The sequence below is a fragment of the Barbus barbus genome (genome assembly GCF_936440315.1).
Source record: "Barbus barbus genome assembly, chromosome: 19".
NCBI classification, from domain to species: domain Eukaryota; kingdom Metazoa; phylum Chordata; class Actinopteri; order Cypriniformes; family Cyprinidae; genus Barbus; species Barbus barbus.
This window is the reverse complement of record NC_136747.1, coordinates 19,992,920-20,017,448: the sequence shown is the minus strand read 5'-3', so window position 1 is coordinate 20,017,448 and position 24,529 is coordinate 19,992,920. Positions and strand designations below refer to the sequence as shown.

The window sequence follows — 24,529 nt, the reverse complement described above, 5'->3', positions numbered from 1 at the left end:
TTTTTAAACCAGTAATTTGTTGGAAACCGACTACTACGTCTTTTCTGTTGATTGTTTTTTTTTTGTTGACAGTTTAGTCGATGTTTATGTATTAACCACTGTGTATTTATACAGAAAATGGCGGTACTGAGTCACATCTTCCAGTGTTTTTTTTTTTTTACCTGTTTCCTGTGTGTTTGTCAAAGAACTCATATAGTTCATTTATTTGCGTTACAATTACATACAACAGACTTCTTTAGGTTACTAATGCCATCCTAAGGAATGTGTTGAGTGTTTAGTCATTATTCATTCACTTTATATCGTTTCGCTGTTTTTAAGAATGTTAAAAAAATGATTTTGACTTTGAAAGCTCAAATGTAAAATTTTAAGTTACGTAATCGGACATTTGTATTATCATTATTGTGCTTTAAACTATGTTAAGTTGGAAGTTTTACATATTTACTCAGATATTTTATTTTGAGATACTTGTATTTTTTTAAGGAATTATGAAATAATGATGATGGTCGTCCAAAAAAATCAAAGAAATAAAACAAAAAATAAACAAACCTTGGCCTACATAAGTTATTTGTAGGCTATGGCCCATATAAATCTGTCCTTGCATAGTGTCTGTGTATTTGTTAAAAGTTTGTTTTCATTGATCTTTTACTGAGCTTAAAACACAATTGAGATATACAAATATTTGTCTCAAATCATTTTAAGAACAAAAACAAGTTATCGTTACCTGTGTGACGAGGTGGGCCTGACCTTTGACTGTGGGGCCTCAAAAATCAAAGCACTGCAAATTTGATCAGGGCCTCTTTGTAAGCTATTGAACAGAGGATTGGAAATAAAAAGAGGTTTTATTTAAATGTGTAATACATGCTTGGCTAGAGGCCTGTTTGAGTTCAGTGCATAACGTCTGAATATCTTCACCTGTAAAACAAGTCCAATCTTATATTCATTGTCTCAAGCAGAACAAAGCTAGATTGACCAAAGTTGTCACACACTTGAATAAATATAAATTGTTTAATAGCCTACATTGGCGTTAAGGGTTAAGAATGTCTTCCGTTTCTGGAAAAAAATTTTGTAAAGTACAAGAATAAGAATACATTGTACTTTGCAGACTGTTATATTTTGAGTGGTTTTAATTTAAGGCCAGAGTTTATAGCATTTCGAGTTAATTCAGAAATGGGTACTGTATTTTTTTTTTTCTGTTTTAATGTGTGAGGTTGCCATTGAAGACATGGGAGGTCAAATAGTGTGCTCTAATTTTCTCAAGTCAATTTGAAATAATTGGTATGGACTTTTTATTTATTTTTTGATGTAGAAATACATTTAGTTAATTTGTTTCAATGTGTCCACTGATTGGATATATGTTTATAGGTGGCCAGGTTGATAATGTGCGTTGAAGAAAATTCAAGGAGATTTTACAGAGTAAAGACTGTTATTTACTGCACCCAACAGTCTTTTTAATTGCTGAGATGGTCTGAAAACATAGGAATAAAAATAGTAGAACCAGAAAAAAAAATTGAAGATGTTGTACACAAGTAATGTGACTCAAATATGTCATATTTTGTGTGAAAGTTGACATGTGAGGATGTCCATTTTTCACAACATTTGGGTTTGTTAAAGTTCCTCAAGCAAATATGTAGATTTTATTACTGCATATTTAACTATTTTAAAGTTTTTTTTTTTTTTTTTTAAGAATTTCAAAAAGTTAACAATTGCAAAGAAATGCACAGGGTGAAGATCACATTTAATATGTGATTTTTTTTTTTTGTATTATTATTTTCAAAGAAGCTACACAGCATGTGGACTTATTAACTCAATGCACCACAGCACAATAAAATAAATTCTTTTATGATCATATTAAAAATGTATTCTAAGAAAAAAAGGATCTTTTTTATTACTATTATGACAATACACTGACAGCTTGATTTGTCGATTTTGCATAAAATATGATCTCATATAATGAGAAGTAACAAAATTATTAGTGTTCAATGACTTACAAGAGAGGCAGTTAGCGACTTGGAACTTTAGGTCCACCAAAGTCATGTTTTATAGTCTCTGAAGACTTATTTGCACATTTTTATATGTATATTCAAAAGTACTTTTAATAACATTTTAGCAGCGTTGGCCTCATGTCACTTCTTTGCCACATCAGGGAGTAAAATCTAAGCAATGGTCTTGTCTCAGAACTTCCTTACTCTTCCACTCCACTAATCTGAAATGCCTGGATAGGTGAAAACAATATGGCCGACAGTCTAATGTAGCCAAGTGCTCCACACTGCTCTTATGGAGTACCTTGTGTGCTTTTCTGATTGTTTAATATGGATGATTTCAAACACATTTACAAATTCACAAACGAAAGCTTCTTGCAAGCTCATGTGAACGCTCTTAAAGTTTTAACTACTGAAGTGGCACTGTATAAATATCAAGATATGAATATATTTGAATTCATGCGTCTTGGCATTTGTACCAAATTGAATGTTAATTGGTCTGGTAAGCATTACATAATATAATATTTATTGAAAAGTGGCTAAAAATGCTACTGAAATATAATTGATATCATATTTCTAGTTGACCTCATGTTAACCGTACTACAGTGACAGCAGCATGCATTTGACCCATGTTTAAACAACTTAAGTGAATATGATTGGAGAAAAAAAACAGCTGTATTTCGTAGGCTCCTCAGTTCAGTTTCTTTAGTGGAATGTTCAGCTTTGAAGAGAACTTGTACTGTTTTACCCTGTTGCTTTTATTAGTGGTTATGTATTATTAGTGATGTTTCAAACAGTTTTACAAAAAACAAAAATATTTCTTCAAATTTATGAAGTTTGTCACAGTCAATCATTGTATTCTACAAATTATTTCTGTACGACTTTTTAATAGAAGGTGCTAATAAAGAAATTTTTAAAGACATCTTTTGTTCACATTTTGTAACATACTAATAACAATGCAAGTTATCAATGTTCTTCTTTTCACCTGTTATTATTAATAATTATGTCCCAGGTATTGCATTTCAGGATATTGGAATAAGTTGAAGACCATTTTAAAAAAACAGTTGTGACTTAACCACACTTTTTCATAGACATTAAACATTAATTACGTGCTAGAAACTGTACTGAAAAACTACTTTGTTAGAGATAAATTGGATGTTTTTTTTTCACACTTTTTTGTCTGTGGTTTTTTTAAAGTTGACAATTTCTGTATAGTATATTACTGAAAAAAATGATCCTTGTATTCCCAGCTTTGAAGAACATTAATAAGACTAAGTAGCACATCAAAGCATGTCTTGTCATAAAAAGAAACGTTTATTTTAAAGTCTTTATTTCTTAAAGAAACAAAGCAACAATCCTGAAAATAAAAGTAATTTGTCACAGATAAACAGAGGCAATCTCAGCCTGCTTTCTCAAGAACATGATGCTCTGCCACACAGATGTACAGCAACTCACACACATTCTCACTCTCTTAGTAATCGCATACACCCCCTCAAAAAGATGCCCAGTATAGGAAAACTCATCACACCAAACGAGCACACTACAAAAAAAAACCTCAAACATAAAACCCCATGACGACAGTATTTATGATCTCCACAAACCTTAAACTTACATACTGGGAAGTCTACAAATCAAGACAAATCTTTCTCAAGTACAGTGAGTTTACATCTCTTTATAAATGTATAGCTCAATGCAAACAGACAAAATGAAAGAAGTCTTCAGGATCTTCTTAGTATCGTCCTGCAAAACACGAACGTTCTATTAGAATGAGTCTACAATTAAAATGTCCATCATATGGTACATGATTCAGTGGGCTATGAATAATGGGATTTCATGAGTAATGCGCTCTAGAAGCTGTGGCTTATCAAGCAGGCATGCATTTGGGCATATGTGGAAAATTCAGATTGCTCAAGGCTTTTAAATCTACTCACTTGGGCTGTATGAACGAGATCTTGAGCGAGACCTGTACCGGCTGTAATAAGGTGACGGAGAGCGCCTCCTGCTGGAAAAGAGAAGAAGGGATCAGAATTCATAAGAACCTTCACAAAAACACTAGAAATGTTTGCCACACTGAAGTATATATTCAATGTTACCTGTATCTGTAGTCATACTCATCATAACGGTCGTATCTGTCGTAGCCACGATCATAATACGAGTCTCGTCTCCGGCCGCCGCCGCCACCACTGCCACCGCTGCTGCTCCCGCCTCCGTTACTAAAAGAGTCACATTTGAAGTTTTAATATAAACCACCCATACTAGTTCAGCGTATTTGTCAGAATGTTTTTTTTTTTGGCCTGCAAAATACTCACTGTGTGGGCCGACCCATGTAGATGCCTGGTGTGGGTGTGTGTGCACGTTTGGTGATGGAATAATCCACCCTGATGCGCCTTCCATCCAGCTCCATGCCATTAACCCGCTCCATTGCCTGTAGTGAGGGATAAATGGTCTGTTTAGACAGGATATACAGTCACAGAGCATCTAATAACATTTGAGTGCTCAATGAAGGTCTGAAAAACATATTAATGAAAATGTCTTGGTGTCGTTAAGGATTAAAGGGATGGTTAAAATGGAAATTCTGTCATTATTTACTCATCCTCATGCCATTCCAAACCTGTATGACTTTTTGTTCTATGGACCATAAAAGATGACATTTTTTATCCATACAATGGAAGTTAATAGACACCATAACTATTTGGTTGCCAAAAATATCTTTTGTTAATGCACTGTGAACAAACAAACAATGAACAACCTGATTTTTACTAATGTTAAAGATTAATAAATGCTATAAAAATATACTGCTCACTGTTAGTAAACAACAAATGTACACCGTACAAACAAATGTAGACCGTATGTAGAAAATATTGAAAAGAATGCTTCCAAAAGAAACATTCACTCACAAAATGGACTTTACTACTGCATTCATGCAAGTTTTACTTAACATAAAACTGTAATTTTCATGGCTATTCCATTCTTGTAAAATCACAAATTGCCTAACATTTCCTGATTTTACCAATACAAGTCAATGTGTTCACTAGATTACAACAGGTAATCCGAAGTTGTCCTTAAAATGCCATTAAGTGAAACATTAAACCGCTTAAGACCAGCAGGGATGTACCTCTTTGGCATCGCCGATGTGCTCAAAGTAAACGAAGGCAAAACCGCGAGAACGTCCCGTTCTCTGGTCATAGACAACATTGACACCGGCCAAAGGGCCGTAACGTGAGAAGACCTCTCTCAGGTCTCGCTCTGTTGTGTACAGACTGAGACCAAACACACCCAGACACGCGTTCGGGTCTGGATTGGCCTGTAAGAGGGACAGAGGTGTCAGCACTAGAACACAGGACAAAAGATTGAGAACACCACAAATTGAGCAATGACCAAATAAAACATTCGACTGTGCCATTAAAATTCTGCATTTAACACTACTGAACTGCACGGAAACTACACTATTATTATTGATCATACAATACATAAACATTAAATTTACATTATATCTTTGATGAGGGGGAAAAAAGCAAACACATTGTAATTCATTTCTTTATCTCCTATCATGAACCTTCAATTTTCATACCATAGAAAATATTCACATGCAATGACATTACATAATTACTAGACGTGATGGAATACAGCTCAACATTCCTTTCGTATGTAATAACCAGTCTAGGTTCCTGTGTGTTTATTGTTACACCCCTCTAACAGAGATGATGTACCATTTCTCAGGAAATACTTCATTGCTTTCTCTGGTGGGGCAGAAAATCAACATGACTGCCTAATTCTCTGAAATTTCTCCGGGTAACTGTGTGACAGTATTTAATAACCCCTGTTAAAGAGATCTGGATGCATAAACAAACAATACAGCTTTCCGTCCAATAAAACATGTCTTAGGGCATCACAGTATGAATATGGTCATTGCATGAGCCGTCTGAAGGGCTTCTTAAAAACCAAAAAAGTCACCACATGGACCTCTTAACCCCTTTAAAAGGCAACATTGAGACTTGTTTGGTCTAGTGGTTATTGTTAAAAGGTTAAGAAAGGTCCACATACCCTGGCATCACCATGACTTTGCGAGTCTTTTTTGGAGTCATGGCTGTATGAGCTCTGTTGATGTAATGAGAAGGAATGAAAGGGGTTATTAAAGACAGTCATGCTCGTCCCCGTGAGGCTGTGATAGGGGTTTGTATGCATTTTGTACAAAACAGAAACACACCTTTAAGACTAGCAATTAAAACATAACTTTTAAAGAAAAATGCATAACATGTTCTTGATCTAAAGCAAAACGGGTTGCATTTTAAGTGTAGGGATCAAAATCAGATAACCTAGTCTACACTCTCAGAGAAAAAGATACAAATCTGTCAATGGGGCTGTACTCTAAGGTACAAAGACTAAAAACTACACCTTTGATCCTTATTTACCCCCAAATTGGTACATAATTATACATTAATGGTAAAGGAAAAGGTACCGGCCCAGTGACATTTTGGTACCTTTTTTTCTGAGATAAAAAATGGGAATTAAAATGATTTCAAGGGATAGTTCACCCGAAAATTACATTTCTGTTATTATTCGCTCACCATCATGTTGTTACAAACCAGTATGCCAGTGATTCTTAAACTTTTTGACTCACTGTCTAACACTATATCCCATATAGACCTTATGAAACAAGTGCGCAGAATTTTAGAATTCTTAATTTTGTTTTTGAAAGACAGAAGACAACGAGAGCAGTGCTGAAAAGGGGCAGAGCTACATAAGCTCTATAGGCTAAGATATTTCTGGTATTTCTGCTGCAAGATGACAAAGCTTTTTTGACAGTACATTTTTTAACAGTAACTGGAAGCATCTACATATTAAATTAATAAAGCATAAATTGTTTTTTGTGACTGCAGAAGTATGTTTTTCTACAATAATTTTTAGTATGGAGGCAGGGGGTATGATTGAGGTTTTTTCAGGATTTTAATTTAGAGTTTTATTTTAAGACATTAATAATAATTTATTAAATTAAATATTTCCAAGTCATTACGGATGTTCGCTAAGGCACCCAGCCACTTGTCTATGAACCACTGCTGTATGCTGCCATTTATTAAAATTAAATGGGTTCAAAAAATAGAAATATCATAGGTTTGCAACGATATGATGGTAATTAAACAATGGCAATTTAATTTCTGAATGAACTATATTTTTAACAGCAACTGCGGTTACAGTAGTTGTGGTCCCTTTGAACTTAGACTATCCCATGATACGCACCCGACTGCCAGTGTGTCTGCGGCGGTTTGACGTGGGCGATGTGCTCTGGCTCCGTCTGCGTCGGTTGTCAGGGCTGTAGGAGCGAGAACGAGACTTCTTCTGGTGGGAGTGAGACCGAGAGCGGCTGTAGCGGCGATTAGAATGGCGACGAGAGCGAGACCTGGAAAGGACCAGAAACAGAGTGAGCTATACCAAACAGAAATGAACTTGCTTTTCAAGAAGGAAATGGCTTCATGACATTCAGCTGATATATGAACTAACCTGGACTTGGAGCGGGATCTTGATTCAGACCGTTTGGATGCTCGGGAAGGGCTGGGAGAGCCAGACCTGCTCTCAGTCTTGGGTTGGGCAGGACTGCCCCGCTCCGATTTGGATGGCGAGCGGGATTCCTAACATCAAAGAAATGTGTTACAACACTTACAAGACGAATGTTCATAAAGCAGGCAAACTTACACACTCACACCACATACATAATTGCAGAAATCCAAACATTCACTTTATTACAGCTGTGGAGGAAAGTGTTATAATTACTTAAATTATATCATGGAATAAAAACAACAACCAAAGAAAAGGTTAATGGCATTATTGGTACATTTACAAAGACTACAAAGTCATCACAGGTCCTTGTGATGCTTGTTCTTTAGCCGAATCACCACAGTAAAGCTACAAACATGCAAATGATCAAGAAGAGATTAGAAAGACACTTGGAACACAAATTCTGCGTTTACTTAACCTACGGACTCATTCATTCTTCTGTTTTCAGAATACGCTATTCCTTTCTCTCAGGCATTTTATTCTTCGGTCTTCATTTGTTCAGTTTTCCTCTCCTTTTCATTTCTTCACCCCAATATGAAACCTCTTTTATGTTTTCTGCTTTAGACACATAACGCAAGCGTGCTTCTATCTGACCGATCTTCTGTTCTTTTCTCCCCTTCCCACTTAACCGTCTGCTCTGTAAACATTTTCTCTGTAAAAGCCTTCTTTTATCTTGAATATTCTTCCACATTCTTGGCCTTAACTCTTCAAATCCTTCACGACCAATAACCTTAATGAAAAAAGAACATTCAGAGCAATTAAGATCAAGGGAAATTTAGGGAAAAAAAATGAAGTGAACTATTCAAATTTCACTACTCCTTTTGAAATACAGATGTTTGTTTGGTTACATAATCATGTGGTGTAAGAGAGAGAAAGAGAGGGTAAGGAAAGATCAGAAATGCTTGAAAGAGAAACCAAAAGTAAGTTACTCAGGCTGCTATGGTGTAAATGCAAACTCGTGTTTTAACGCTTATAAAGTAATTTCCTAATCAATATCTGCTACAACAATTGTACTATTGTAGGATCAGTTAAAAAAATCAAAAGGGCACATTGTTATATAAAGAATACATGCTGGTAAAAATTCTTGCCATTGATATTAAACATCGTAATGGACTTCTCTAAAGACCTAAAGTGACTAAATATTAAATTATTAACCGATAGGCATGTATCAGCTGATCTATCTGCTCAGTTAATTTGTAAATAAACAAAAGAAATGGGCAGTTAGCCGTTCACTAATCGAGCACTACCGCAAAGACAGAGAGAATATTTGAAGTAAACTGCGGAACGGTTTCCACAAAAATAATGCTTACCCTCCCCTCGAATTGTGTCTCCTCGACATCACTCATTTTTAAAGTATTAAATGATTGGCAAAAGCGTGAAAATGAAGATGTTCTTCCTCGAAGACTTCCGCGCTTAACGTAACAGCAGAAAATGGCTGACCAGCTAAAGCGCGCGGTGAACTATGGGAGACGACTCAACAAATACGTCACATCCTCTTCAACGATAGATAGATAGATAGATAGATAGATAGATAGATAGATAGATAGATAGATAGATAGATAGATAGATAGATAGATAATTAGGCTACATGATCACAATTTATAGATACTAAATCAACATCCAAAATAAGAAAAAAAAATTGATAGATTTTTATTTAATTTCTTTATTTTCTTAAATATGTGGGTATATAGTATTTATAGAGTTGTAACTTTTAGTTTTAGTTACTTTTTCTTATTTGCAAGTCGCTTTGGACAAAAGCGTCTGCTAAATGACAAAAGTAAGTAAGTAAGATTACAACCATGTAATTTTTTGAAGCACTTTGAGGAAAACCTGCTTATTTTTCCATTTTCGTTTGATCACATTAATGGCACAAATGAATGTTTTCAGCTCTTGCATACGCTGACACATCTGAAGTATTGTACGTGTTTTATTGTATGGATTGAGTTGTGTTGTCTGGTACAGTTCCACCTGAAAGCTTAATGCTGCGTTCAGTTTTGCTGGGATTCAGCTTCATGTACTAACAGCAACTGAGGTATATCCCACCCTTAAACAAATCAAACTGCAATACAGACATCAATCAGAGATTATTCTTCGGATCAGCTCGTTTCCTCCACAGTTCAATAGCTAACGTGCTGCAATGCATGAAGTCTTAACAATTAAAAGGTGGTACGTGTAAACCTTTGCTCTGGAATCCAATTAAGTGCACTACACACCGTTAGCTAGCTGTGGAGACAATGCTGTACATGGTGTCTTTTACAGATTCATTATGAAACACTCATCCATATATCAAAAATCAGTCTTCATTTAGAAAACACATCCTATCACTCTCTCATATCTCATATTCCATATTGCACATAAGTTATAAAATATATTTGTGATCCATGAATATGTGAACAACAGAAACAGGATGTCTAAAAGCTGCTTTAGTCTAATATATATATATATATATATATATATATATATATATATATATATATATATATATATATATAATATATATTTATCTCTGTATCTCAGTCTTTGATGTAGTGAAGCAAATGATGTCCATGGCCATAGTTTGCTATTTTAAAGAGTGCGGCTTATGTGATCTTTCAGGTGATTGTGGCAGGAAGTGCAGAGGGTTACTACGTCTTGCTGGTCGGTGAGCAGACCTATTTTGTTTGGTGGACCTGGAAACGGTGACTCTGGCAGCAAGAAGAGTGCCAGAACCAGCAGCAGGATGGGAGATGTTCTGTATGGAGGCGTTCACAGCAGCCTCCACTTTCCCTTCCAACTTCACCAAACGGTTGAGAATATCATCTAACAGCACAGCAATTGTCCTCTTCAAGTCAGCTTCAGCAGAACAGGAGATAAGGCAAGGATTAGTATTATGTTATTTCTAAACCTCTGTCTACCACACCCATCCTGAATGCTAAGCAGACTATTCATTCACATTGGCGTCACATACAAAATCTATGAATAAAAGTGTTCATTTTATAAACGAAAATGTAAAAGAACTTACAATAATAACACTTTTTCATTTGTTAACATCGGACAACTACGTACAGTTAACATGAAATAAAACGGTATTACTATAGCCCTCATTATGTTAATTTCAACATTTAGAAATACATTTCTAAAATCACAAGTTGTATTTGTTAACACTGGAGTTCATTATATTTGTTAAAAGCACATTACACTAACAAAGACTAAAAATAAGCGATTTATATATTTTTATAAAATTTTCAAGAGTCAAGATTTTTTTTTATTTGTCACATACACAATTATACAGGGTATAACCAGCAGTGAAATGTAGGTTATACCCTGTATTTATTAATCTTTGTTTGTGTTAATTACTAAAAATACAATTTCTCATTTAATCAGCAGTTTTTTTTATTTATTTATTAATCTTTGTTAATGTTAGTTCATAAAAATAAACTGTATAATACATTGACAATTGTATTTTTATTTACTAAAATAAATAAAAATAATATTAAGAAATATTATATATTGTTGAATTTTAAAAAATGTTATAAGAAATGAAAATAATTTCAACACTTTACATAAAGGTTAAATTGTCAATACTGGTTATGTATTATGTATTATTATGTCAATACTGGTTATGCATTAGATATTACAAACTAACAACCAACAATAAAATTAATTTTTAATTTCACTCATTTCAAATGTTAAATTTTACATATACTAACATTTTAAGTTGTATAAAATAGCATTAGTTAATGTTTTATGAGCAAAAAACACAAATTCATAAATAACTAATATATATACGAGTTAACCTTGTTGTAAAGAGTTAGCAAGAAATTTCTAAACTCAGGTAACAAATTAAAATATAAAATTCTGTTTGATTAAAATACACGTAACCTAAAACATTTGTTACAGACTTCAATTTCAGTCTGTTCATCACAAAATTATTATATGACTATCGTAAAAATCATATGGACTGTTTTTATGATACATCTGCTGTGTTTTTTGGCACTATAAAACAGCATACAGGTAATGAATGACATGAGGGTGATTAAATTATGTATAATAATAATAAATCCTTACCATATCCTGCCATGGAGGTGCCCTGTGGCCCTGAGGGGTTCTGGTTCTCCTCACTAAGGACTTTGACATATCGATGGCTGAGCTCGAGGATCTGTTGGCGGAGCTCTGCGCTGCTTTGGCGCCGTGGTTGTGTGATGGTATAATGAAACAGCAGCAGACACCAGGCCAGGCCGAAGACCACCAGAAACACACTCAGTCTGTGAGACATGCTCCTACGCACCAGACAGCCCAGCATGGCAATGCTGCAGGTCTGATGGGACCCGGTTAAGGGGATGGGGTGGGGACAGGTTTATAAGAGGGTGTCAGTTTCAGAGCTGGGAATAATTAAGTCATGAAAAAGCAGAGTGGAGGTTAAAATTAGGAATGGGGAGAAAAGCCTGTAATAAGGTCACTGATCTCATGTATTTGTTTAGCTGTTTTGACTAGGAAATTAACAGCGTGAAAGATGGATGGACTGAAAGGAATTGCCTATTGCTGAATAGGCGTCAAGAGCAATACCTGTAAAACACAACAGAAATTTGTGGGAATAATTGTATTAAATGGCTATACTTAAAGTTAATACGCAAAGCCTCAGGTTCCAGTTTGTATGAATAAATTACATTTCCATCCTTAAGTGAATAGAAGCCCTGTCATCACTCTCTTCCTCTGTGGTAACAGTGCTATTCTCCACCCAATCACAAATCACTCAACGAGACAGTGCTTTAGATAAATTAATAATGCAGGGGGAGAAATACGACCACTTTTAATCATCGCATCCCAACAGAAACAGCAGAACAATATTAGTGAAGTTAAAATGTAGCATTTTTGCATAATGATTATATTATTCAAGATGAAATGAATATTGTGACTGTTATAATCAAAGTGCAGAGGATTTACACTGTGTGCTCCACCCTGTCAAACTATTGTTTTCAGCTGTAGAACTGTCAAAGTCATAGTCACATGAAATTTAAGATGGGAATTACAGCATAAACTGGGTTAAAGCTCTGAGGTCAGACATATCATGCTTTTGCTGAAAAGATGGTGATTATTAGCTAAACAATGTGAGAGTTATTCATTGACTCGTTTAACTGCTGATGTTATCATAAAGCTGCTGTAACGAGAAAAGGTTAGCAATAACAGACAAACAGGACCACGCAGTATAAGCAAATGCATATAATCTAACAGCTTTTTGCATTATGCCTGAACTCATATCATACTTCTACATGTGCTAGTTTTATCTTTTTCGCTCGCTTCTCGAGGTCTGCTGTAAGAATCGCATGCACACACTCTATTATCGCTTTAAGGCAAGGCCGGGTGTGAAAGGTATTGAACAGCTTGATGAATCTGCTACGGTAACATAGCTAATATAGAAATTACCTTAAATACTTTGGTCAAGGTGACAGATTCGTGGACTCCAAATCGTTGACATCTTCTTAGCGCGTGTGCATCTTAAAATATCAGTAATATTAAAACAATATTCAAACTGCAGCATAACTTCAAAGCAAGCGTCTCTGTATTAAGTAAGAAGCTAATTATTTTTGAGACAACGCCTTAAATTAAATGCCAGATTATCATTCGGAGACGTGGTGGTGAAACTAGGAACCAATACAGAAATATTTTTTTAGTAGTATTTTTCCCTGCGGTGACAACACGAGCTATTGCGTACGACGTCACGATACGCGATGTCCGGTTATGAATGGATTCTTCTTTTGAGTCGAATCATTTCAATGAATCAAATTCACAAAACGATTCTTTCACATTCGACTGAACAAATTTCTCCCGCAACGAACCGAATCAACGAAAAGTAAGTTATAACAGAAATGCAAAATACGAATAAAACGTCCCTAAATTATGTTTTTGTACGACTTGATTGTATGACTTGATCTGGTAAGAATTGAATGTTATATTAAAACAGGCAAAAACATTTTTCAGCCAGCAAAAAAAAAAAGAAATAATAATTAATATTGATACAAATTAGATTTAGGTTCATGAGCATGTCATTACAATATACACATTTGTTAATATACTGAAAAACGCAGTTGAAATGTGCAGTTGTATGTGCCTACGTATTTCATGCAATGTTTTATAATATATGCTTTTTTTCTTCAGAATATACAATATATGCGATGATGCAACTACGTCTTAACGTAAATGAATCACTGAATCATTTTTAAAGAAGGAAACGATTCTCTGATATGAGGTCAAAGGCAGCATGGGAAATGTAGTTCACATGTACAAACGTGTTCGATATGCATAAAAACCGTTGTGAGTGTATATTGAATATTACCGATTAAATTTTTACATTATGATATTTTTAACACTTTTTTTCTTATACCTAATTTAGACTATTTAGGGAAAATTTATCACTTTTGTTTCGTCGTTGTCTAGAAACACAGGCGCCAAGAGCAACCCTCATTGTAAACAAATTGCAGTGTCAGTGTTGCAGCTCGAGAAGTAATTTATATCAACAGACAAATCTACAAAAAAGACTCACAATCACAGTGGAATGGAAAAGCTGCACATCGACAAACATGCAACCAATGCAGTGGAGGCCTATTTAGAATACAAAATGTAGGTTTGTTTGAAAAAATCGGAAAAACTAAAGTCTCTTCACGTAGTAAATGCAAAAATATTTCTTATTTTTATCTTCTCACGTCCTTTAAAAAAAAAAAAAAAAAAGCTTGTCGAGTTTGAAAAAGTGATCTTGTGATTCTCTATCATTGAATATCCTGTTTTGCAAAGAATTGTTGGGGAGGATGATGGACGGAGGCTGTTTGCAGAGGAAGAGTACAAGAAATACAGTGGTACCAAGAAGAATACAAAACTGTCTATATGTCAGTTTTGGGGTTCTGGGGCAGATAGCCTGCAAACTGATTGGACCAGAGACACCTTGCTTCTGTACACACAGGTATGGATCATTGATCATGCACATTATTGATGTACACAAACAGATTCTTTAATAATTCTATTTGATTCTCAGGTATAAACAGCATTGCACAGACTTTGAGGAGTTGCCAAAGGAAAGGCCTATACTCTTGCCTTGTAGGGTCAAAGATTGTAAGTGTGTGTCCTATGAATACGTTCATATCAACGGCTCTAAATCAGTACGCTGTCAATGCAAACACACAACCAGTGAACACAGTGAAGCTATAGGCCACCAGTGCAAAAAATGTGAGTTTTGCACCATTGCATCTCCTATTAATAATTGAAAGCTAACACAATTCTTCATGTTACACACAAGCATTTAATTAAATGTAAACAAATCCTAACCTGTTTACCTCCAGGCACTCACTGCACTGGCTATCGAAGTCCATTCACCTGTGGATGTGGTCAGCCTGGATATGGCCATGTGACGCTGGTTGAAACCAGGGAAGAGCGCATGGCAAGGGGGCGTCCGGTGGGGAGAGCTGTTCCATATGCAGCTATGGGAGGTTTAACTGGGTTCAGCTCACTGGTGGACGGCTACCTGAGACTGGATCCAAGCGGCATATGCAATACATGTGAACAGCACACAGAATAGGAAGTGTCACCTGACAGTGGTGCTACAACAAACATGATGTTAGCATTAGGTTAGCACACGCTTTAGAGTCAACATTATGCTTATTTAATTATGTTACATTTTATGCTTTCTGCTTAGCCTGAGAGAGAATTCTTAATATTTGTCTAGTGGTATATTGCTTAATCACAGCAAATATATTTACAGTGTATTTTTATTAATCATAACATTAATATAAATTGTTTTTTTTTGCATACTGTATTATATAATAGTATTAACGTTAATAAAATAAAAACAGTATAATAAATAAAATAAAAACTCATACTGATATTAAGATTAATCATTTAAAATAATCAGACCAAATGCATAAAATCAAGAATTTTTCCCCAACATTTTTTTTTTTTTACTTTTTCATTAAGTAATAATAATCACATTGAGTTCATTCTCAATGCTTCATAATTTAATTTTTAATAAATATATTTAATAAACTAATAATTTAATACGTATATTTATTTACTGTTTTTATTTAGTATTAAGAATTTAGTTGAGTTAATTGTCAATGCTTCATGCTCCATACAAAATATTTAAACAAAAATAAATTTATTAAAAATACTCATGTCATTCGAGTATCTTACAGAATAAACATTTTGGGTCAAAATGTATATTAATATAAAAGGAATTTAAAAGGTACATATTATGCCTGTAACTTTTTACCATTTATTTTTAAGAACCGTTTTTATCGGACAATTTTTAATTATTTTAATATTTTGCTTACAGTGTAAAAATATTTGTTTAAATTTAGATTTAAATTGGTAAAATTACTGAAATACTTTTCAGTTTTGACCAGCAGAGGTCAGTAATGATACACATGCCTCTGCTTCACTTCACCAGCATTGACTTGACTGTGTTTGAGAGATGTGTCTTTGTTTTCAATGAATTGGCTTTAAATTGCTCTTCTCTACTGGCTAATTTTCAGAACAATAATAGCAATTAAAGGACGTAATTGTGCTCTATCTATGAGAAACAGAATGCTGCGTGCTCTGTGAACTCCGCAGGCTCTGTGGCTCGCATTCAATCGCTTACTGTTCAAGAAGCAGAAAGAAAGAAAAAAACAATTTCACCCCTAATCATTGGTACAGTTCCACTAGAATGGTTTGCTGTATGTGCTGGGCATGACCAACTCTGTCTTCCACTGTGTGTGTGTGTGTGTGTGTTTTGAATCTCAGAATATGTTTGAATGTGCTGCTCTGTTTTTGTATTTGTGAATGTTTCATGACTCATCCTAAGCTCCTCAAGATACCATTAGATCGAATTCGTTACGACTTCCTGTTTATATGTTCATACACACTTCCTCTGTTCTGATATGCACTCAATTGCTCTCGAGAACATCTGCCTGTCTCATGAAATGCGCAAATGCGAGTGTGTGTGACCTGCGAGACTTGTCTTTGGTGACGTCGGTGATGAAAAAGAGACCAAACACAGACTCTACTCATTACCACACTTGAAATAAAACTCGCGGCTCATTGGTGGATGTTTCATCTCCACCAACACTCTGAAAATACCTCGCTGATTTATTTAGAAGTCTCTTTTGTACTGCCGCTCTTTGCCTGGTCCTCTATTTATATTAAGCCTCATTTAGATGGTATTATATTATGCACCCTGTGCCTCTCTACCTCTTCAATGATATCTTTAATTCGTTCCCTCTCTTTTGTCCCCCTCCTCCAAATCCCTCAGCTTTAAATCTTTAGTTACACAGGAATCAGTTAAAGACACGGAGAGCAGGAGAAAACATAGTATGAATTGGGTGTAAGTTCACTGGTTGGCTGATGTTCACGGCAATGTTATACATTCAAGAATGGTTCCACAAAAGGATAATTCACCCGGCAAAAGAAAAAAATCATAATTTACTCGCCCTCATGTCGTTCCAAACTATATGATTTTATTTCTGCTATCAAACCGCAGAAGAAGCAGAATGTCCAATCAGCTGTTTCATACAATGATGAAAGTGAATGGTAACCACCAACAGTTTTGGTGAATAACTGCTTAAATTTGAGACTGTTCCTCACACAAATGGCTTCAGAAGGTTTGTGGACTACTTTTATCATTGTTTAATGATGAACTGTGTTCTTTCAGGAGCTTGACAGTCTCTGGCCACTATTCATTCCCACTGCGTGGAAGAGAGCAATGTGAACATTTTTCAAAATATCCCCATTTGTCTTCTATGGAAGAAAGAAAGTCATCCTCAAAAGGCATGACATGACCCCAACATTAATAATTATCCTAATTATATTTTTCTTTAATGATTTTTTGTAGCAATTTATTTTAAGGACCTATTCGTTGCTTATTAGCATGCATATTATAGCAGATTGGCTGTTTATTAGTACTCATAAAACACATATTAATGCCATATTCTGCACAACCATATTTTAGGTCCCTTAATCCTACCCAATACCTGAATTTAACAGCTGCCTTACTAACTATTAATAAGCAGCAAATTAGGATTTTATTGAGGCAAAAGTTGCAGTTATTGCTTAGTTAATAGTGAGAATTTGTCCCTAAACTAAAGTGTGACCGTGATATTAATAGTATAATTAGATTTTGATGTAGAACCCTTTATTATGCTCAGTGTGTTCAATTACAAAACCATTGTAACCATTTGTCATTGGAGACTTGAGACTTAAGTTTAAATGAATAAACCTATAGTGAAGTCTAATTGGCCGGCAGCCATATCACCCTGTAGCCCAAGACTGGTGTCCCACTGAAGCCAAGCAGGGTTGAGCCTGGTCAGTACCTGGATGGGAGACCTCCTGGGAAAACTAGATTGCTGCTGGAAGAGGTTCTCATCTTGCGGTCTGTGTGGGTCCTAGCGCCCCTGTATAGTGATGGGGACAGTATACTGTCAACAAGCAGCGCCCTTCAGATGAAACGTTAAACCGAGGTTCTGACCCTCTGTGGTCATTAAAAATCCCAGGATGTCTTTCTAAAAGAGTAGAGGTGTGACCTCGGCATCCTGGCCAAATTTGCCCACTGGCCTCTGATCATCATGGCCTCCTAACTATCCCCATATCTGCCGATTGGCTTCATCCCATGTCTCCTCTCTGCCAGTAAACTGGTGTGTGGTGTGGGTTCTGGACCACTAAGGCTGCTGTTGTATCATCCAGGTGGATCCTGCACACTGGTGGTGGATGAGGAAATCCCCCTCACAATGTAAAGCGCTTTGAGTACCTAGAAAAGCGCCATATAAATGTAGTGAATTATTATTATAATTGTATATTTAAATTGATGAGATAAGTTTAAAGTAGTCCAATTCATAAATTCCCTTGAGGGTTTCTTGATACTTGCTTAAAAGTCATTTTATCATTTAGATTGGCACTTTTGCCACAAGCCAGGCCCTGTGGCCACTTGGCTGCATGCTTGCAAGTGATTTGTTGGTGGGAAGATTGCTTAAGTAAATACACCCATGTACACAAACACACTTGCAAACACATACATGCAGTGTTGTGATAATGTGATAAGTCTACAATAATGAAACTCTTGCTTTGTCCTACTTCTGTCTAGATACTTCTTTAATTTAAAAAAAAGAATGAAAGAAGGAATTGAAAAGGCTCTTTGAACTCATTAAAAATGCATCACAAGAAAAATGAGAAGGAACAGTTTATTAACAGAATATAAATTTACCATCCAACTTAGGTTTTGAATGACGACGTAGAGGAAAATCAGGACAGGATTACATATAAAGGAGCTGGTGTAAATGTTTAGTTAATCTGATTAGATTCAGCAGATTTGCGGCACTAAAGTGATTCACACTGAAATCAGATTAATTCCCTTCCTTGCTGTGATACAGCGCATGAATTTTAATTCTGAGCTGAAATGAGCAAGTAATCGCAGTAGTGATTAAGTCAACCGTACGCTATCGTGCCATTTTTTTTTAGAATAACCCAGGTTTGTCAGAGCAGAGATCATAAGTGCCGTGATTCAGATTACTGATGTGGCTTTATTTGTCTATGACACACTTTATCTCCTTTTTGACCCAAGCAGGTGTCCACGGGAAGTCTTAAACATGCAAACAATCTGCAAACACACACCTGTGTCCAAAGAGAACACTGGAGTAAACTAGCGGAAGGGATGATGTCTGACCTGAAAGGTGACACATCGGTTTAGTGTGAGTGTTTGATGATGGTGCGTGTGTGTGTGTAGATATCAACCCCGATGCCTAACTTCACAGATCCTTTGGTGTCATAATGCCTTCAATAAGCTATCACTGTATTAATTATGTCCTCCTAATGACCTTAATCTAAAGACAAGATGCAATGAAATCACTTCACAAATTCTCCACCAGTGGAAACAAAATGCAAGGAAAAATGGAAAACTTCAAAATATACCTCCTTACAAGTCTAATCTCCTTGCCATGGAAACCTTTCTGAGGTCTTTAGAGCAACTGATGTACTGCTATCGGAGTCACAGGGTACCGTGATTGACAGGCGTTTGAAGAGGAACAGAAGAGAGCAGAAAATATTCACCCCTTATGTTAGCTTATAGCTCAGATTCGTCATGCGAAACAGCTGTCAATCAATAACATTCATTTAAAAAGTGTGATACTGCATTAGTTTTACTCAAACTGCAAACTTGCTATACGAAGTCAGGAAGTGTCCAGCAAACAATGAATCATAGGCACATCTTGATTCTGCTCAGACTTTATTAATAGTCTGTTTATGTTACACTGAATTGCATTGAAGCCTTGTAAAGTGTCGCCTCTTCTCCGTCTCCCGTAAGCCTGACAGATTGCTGCACAATTGTCTATGTTGTGTGATGTTGAAAAGAACAACATCAATTACCTTGAATCAAAGCAGTGAGACCTAAAAGTGCGTCAAGACAATTGCTTTTTCAATTTCTTTGTTAAAAAGCTTGAAAATCGACGCTGGAACTGCATTGTGGCCGTGACTCGAGGTGCTTCTGCTCCTCTCCAATCCTTTATTCTGCTCAGTTGTGCTTTGAAGGATTGAAAAAGGAAGAGGAGGAGTGAGGGAGCAGAGATGAAGACTGTGGGACTGGTGGCGTTATTTATTCAAGCCGAGCACATGAGTGTGAAGGGGGAGACGAAAGCGAGCGTGGAATCACGTAGCTGTGCAAAATCAATAAGGGTTCGCTTGACAGTAATAAAAGATGATCTCTGTCGTTTGTGCATCAAAACACTCTGATTTGCCCTCATACTGCCCCGAGGCCTCCTCTGGTCACAGTTGTGAGATATATTTGTATTAATAAGTTGTATAAGATTACTTCTTAAAAGATACACACATACACACACTTATTTTAGTTCAATAATTTTTTAAAAGCTTATAAAACAATGATAACAATTACACCATTATATAAAGAGTGAAAACTGGGAGGTAAACACATTGACTCTAATAAACTTATAAAGAAATAACAAAGCACTGTTGGTGCTATATGGAAAATATTTCTCATTAATTTCACATTGCAGCAATAGTCACTGGCACTGTCTGTCTGTCTAAGGTACAGTACATCAATTTTACATTGGCAGTAGCTTGTTTTCAGGTGCCTGGCCCCATTGGCTCAGTGAGTAATCTGTATTTGCCGACCACCATGACTCAAGTGCAGGAATAAACAGAGCCAAAGAACAGTTATGACGAGAGAATAGAAACAGACTGTTTTAGAAAAACAAAAGAATGTTACAAAACTGTGAAGTTCCTTGTTTTTATAGACATTGTAAAACCGCTTTGAGAGAGATAAGGAGAAAGAAAGGGAGAGGTAGAAAAATGAGAAAATAGACAATTGGTGTTTGAGTGGAGCGAAATTAGTTTGATGTTCTTATCTCAGGACTCTTTTTCAGCTTTTAGCTCTTTTCTTTAACATAAAGCTTTTATGTAACATGTTTAAGTAGTCAGATACAATGAGCAGAAGAAGAAACAATAATTGCACATAGTGAGTCAGACATCTTTTACGAGGGAAAACTACCTTTTTTTCAGACAGCCACCCTTTACTTTAGACAGGGCCATTGCATATAAGTGTGTGTGTCTAAAAATCTATTAAAATTGAGTTAGACTGAGTTAAATTGAGTAACTTAAATTTCAAATATAATATTTCAAGTCATTTTGTCTTTCTTTGCGGCAACAAAAATATTTCAAAACAAAGCCACAACAAAACCATTACAACACCCAGCAGCAATTTTGAATGCATTGGTTAGATGAATGATTCAGTGACTCACTCATAAAAACACGTCTTTCATTCTTGAATGATTCAGCTCTTTTAAACGAATCAGCTGAATGAATGAGTCAATAACATAAAAACAGTAACTTGTCGCCAGTTCAGTATGGCAGTATACCCTGACTAAGGTATATATTTATGGGGATTTATCAATGACTCTTTCATGGTAGTGCCATATTGATTTTTTTTTTACAAGAATGAAAATGAGGCTGTGAGGGATTGAAGTACAGTGTGTTCAGTTGATGTGTGTTCAGTTCATTGAGTTCAGTTCATACCATGTTCAGCTGATTAAATATATTTTTAATAAAAACAAGTAGACTAAACTCCATAAAACAGTTGTGAGCCATTGTAAATACTGCAAATCTATCCCTCAGAGTACAGTAGCCAGCAAAAGTAAAAAGTAAAAAGTAAAGTCGTGACGTATTGTCAAGTATGGTGACCCATACTCGAAATTGGTGCTCTGCGTTTAACCCATCCAAGTGCACACACACAGCAGTGAGTAGTGAACAAATGCACACACACACACACACACACACACACACACACACACACACACCGTGAACACACACCCGGAGCAGTGGGCAGCCATGCTGCGGCGCCCGGGGAGCAATTGGGGGTTCGGTGCCTTGCTCAAGGGCACCTCAGTCGTGGTATTGAGGGTGGAGAGAGCGCTGGACATTCACTCCCCCCACCTACAATTCCTGCCGGCCGGGGACTCGAACCCGCAACCTTTCGATTACGAGTCCGACTCTCTAACCATTAGGCAAGTTCAAATCAGGCCATCTATCCCGCGACAAGAGTTTATAACACCACTGAAATTCTATTGGAAATGGAAATTTTTGGCTAGAATGCTGGTGAAGATTCAAATTAACCTGTTGGCTTGTATATACACTAATGTTTATGTATAGGAGAGAACAGGTGATGGAAAAACACCATGTTCCTAGTTTACCTGCTTTCTTGCCAGACATTATTGGATTGGCAGCTCAAAGACATGATTTTATGGGTCAGACAGAGACGCAGGAGGTTTCATTAAAGTATATCTCACCTTTGTGTCTGACCTGTGACTCTGATCCTCTGGTTTTGCACAAGCCTGAAGGCAAAGAACTGGAGGTGACAGATGGCACCACAGCATCACTATTTCTGTGGTTCACTTCTGTCCTTTATTTTCTTGAAAAGATTGCTTCTTGAATTTACACACATACATGCCTATTATTTTAGTTAAAGAATATTTTTTTCTACGGTTGAATAAGCTTATGAAACACAATAATCACAGTCACTTTATTTTCTAGGAAATTTGTTCTGACATAATGTGGTCATTTAAATGCTACGTCTTTTAACTCTATTTTTACAGCAGATTTAAACCGCAAACTCAATACGCATGTTTCAAGCTATTATCATGCAATTACCTCAAAATAATAAGGCAGACAGAACATTTTATGGTGTTATCAATAGACTACGCTGTTATGTTTTCAAAGCATACTGTAATATTTTGTGAAAAAAAAAGGACATGGGTGGAATATGTTTTAACGCAAGTAAGTACCTAATATGACATCTTTTTGGGGAAATGTGCTTTTTTTTTTATAAAACCTTGTTTTCTTATATATAATATACTAGTAAAAAAAGAGAAGAATAAACAGCACCCTGCAAGTGTTAGTGAAAGTAATGGAAGTCTGTGTGAGTGGAAGCAGATGTGCAGTAATAAATGGAGATGAATTGGTGAATTCTGGAGAGGAATTCTTGAGGTGCTTCCTTTCAGAGCTCTATATGTACTGTTCATCAACTCAGTATGAAAGACAGATTGGCAATGACAGTTTGAAGAAGACCAAGATAAGATAGCGAAAGGGATAGAACAAACTTCCCCATGTAACAACAACTAAAAAATTGATTGTGCACGCCATGTAATTATCTGCAGTTGTTGACAACAAAGGAAGACCTTCTGGCCCCACCGCATTCTCCTTGTCACAACACAGCCTCATTCAACAACACCAAGAACATATTATCACTATTGTCATTTTCGTGAAGACAGTTTGCCTTTGAAGAAGTGAAGGATTGTGTTTGTTACTGCGATGAGTACAACATATTCAGATGTACTCAAATACACAGAAGCAGAAGGATGTGACAGGTTACACTGAATATATATTTTTGACAAGACATACTGCGGTTCTACTGAGAAATTATCCATGCAAAGTACTCAACAGAGCACACATGCATACACACACATACTTGAAATCATTTTTCAATATCCAAAATCTCTCATTCTTAATTCTCATGCAGCCCTAACTCTTTTATTTTATGGTTTGAGCACAATGTACATGTTTTTTTTTTTTTTTGCAGCTCTGGCAAAACTAATGCATTTTGACCCAGTTTCATATCATGCCTGAATCATTCAAATGCTTTCCATTTCCTCTCCATTTCAAGGTGTTTTCATCATTCATTTCATCGGACTCCAGAAAGAAACATCATTGTATATGCATAGTTTTTTGGTGGGAATCAAATGGGGGAAAAAATCACTTCCTTGAATGTTTCTCCTGCTTTTCAGACTTTACATCTGAGAAAAAGACTCCAGTAATACCACATTGCATCTCCTCCAACAAGGTCTCAAACTAACATGAAAAATAGAAGTCTGCACTCAGAAATCTGATTTTTTGTTGTTGTTGTTGTTGTTGTTGTTGGATTTTAATATGAGCTGAAACATTTTTCACCCAATTTTTCAAAGTTAAGCTAATTTTCTAACTTTATATTGTATGTTAACAGTTGTCTCTTTCATTTCTATTTTCCTCCTAAGGAATTTTAGGAGAAACATCTGAGACAAATGTAAATCGTGACAATCATAAAATGTGTCTTTGTTTCTTACTTTTTGGGATAAATTATAAGAGTTCATTAATCAGCAATCTGGTAATTGAAATTTAGCTTATCATGATCAGCAGATTGATGGTAGGATATTTTTAATAACTAACATCAGAACAACTTAAGAAGTTTAAAAGGTGGAACAGGTGGACAAAATTGACATTTTCAGATCATGCCTCTTAATTCCTCTTGTTTAATGCAAAATAGCGTCCCTACATAACCTCCCACTCATTCAAATGAGGACCAAACAAGCGCGTTTTTAAAGCACTGATGACAGAGGATTTAATCCGTGACTCGGGTTCGCGCGCATCAAAAGAGTCGCGCGCAATTGCGCGTGGGCTCTGCTCTTTAAGGCACGAGCTGTACAGGTATAAAACCAGTAGACGCACGACTCAGAGTGCAGAAA

At 35.9% G+C, this 24,529-nt stretch overlaps 2 protein-coding genes and 1 pseudogene across 8 annotated transcripts; 1 reads left to right on the top strand and 2 right to left on the bottom strand.

Annotated features, from left to right (window-relative positions):
• Window positions 1–2,725: 2,725 nt before the first annotated feature.
• Window positions 2,726–9,001, bottom strand: LOC306885186 (transformer-2 protein homolog alpha-like). 4 transcript variants are annotated; one of them, XM_079441563.1, is made up of 10 exons: window positions 8,843–8,984; window positions 7,955–8,262; window positions 7,479–7,606; window positions 7,218–7,377; window positions 6,024–6,077; window positions 5,095–5,283; window positions 4,289–4,404; window positions 4,073–4,192; window positions 3,911–3,981; window positions 3,272–3,719 (listed from the first exon to the last, which is right to left on the bottom strand). In XM_079441563.1, the coding sequence occupies exons 2-10, from the start codon at window positions 7,964–7,966 to the stop codon at window positions 3,709–3,711; spliced, it is 861 nt and encodes a 286-aa protein (XP_079297689.1). In that variant the 5' UTR covers window positions 7,967–8,262; window positions 8,843–8,984; the 3' UTR covers window positions 3,272–3,708. The 4 variants fall into 4 exon arrangements, with proteins under 4 accessions (XP_079297687.1, XP_079297689.1, XP_079297690.1 ...); XM_079441564.1 differs by having other exon boundaries at window positions 3,277–3,719; window positions 3,911–3,978; window positions 8,843–8,961; XM_079441561.1 differs by lacking the exon at window positions 7,955–8,262 and having other exon boundaries at window positions 2,726–3,719; window positions 8,843–9,001.
• Window positions 9,002–10,041: 1,040 nt separating this feature from the next.
• Window positions 10,042–13,204, bottom strand: LOC306885253 (coiled-coil domain-containing protein 126-like). 3 transcript variants are annotated; one of them, XM_079441663.1, is made up of 3 exons: window positions 12,936–13,204; window positions 11,580–12,077; window positions 10,042–10,364 (listed from the first exon to the last, which is right to left on the bottom strand). In XM_079441663.1, exons 2-3 carry the CDS (start codon window positions 11,812–11,814, stop codon window positions 10,093–10,095), a joined length of 507 nt encoding a protein of 168 aa, XP_079297789.1. In that variant the 5' UTR covers window positions 11,815–12,077; window positions 12,936–13,204; the 3' UTR covers window positions 10,042–10,092. The 3 variants fall into 3 exon arrangements, with proteins under 3 accessions (XP_079297789.1, XP_079297790.1, XP_079297791.1); XM_079441664.1 differs by having other exon boundaries at window positions 11,580–11,893; XM_079441665.1 differs by having other exon boundaries at window positions 11,580–11,829.
• An 860-nt stretch (window positions 13,205–14,064) lies between these two features.
• On the top strand, window positions 14,065–15,078 carry LOC306885799 (protein FAM221A-like; annotated as a pseudogene). Its single transcript has 4 exons — window positions 14,065–14,129; window positions 14,301–14,466; window positions 14,539–14,729; window positions 14,843–15,078. The product of its transcript is annotated as a protein FAM221A-like (transcript).
• The last annotated feature ends 9,451 nt before the right edge of the window (window positions 15,079–24,529 follow it).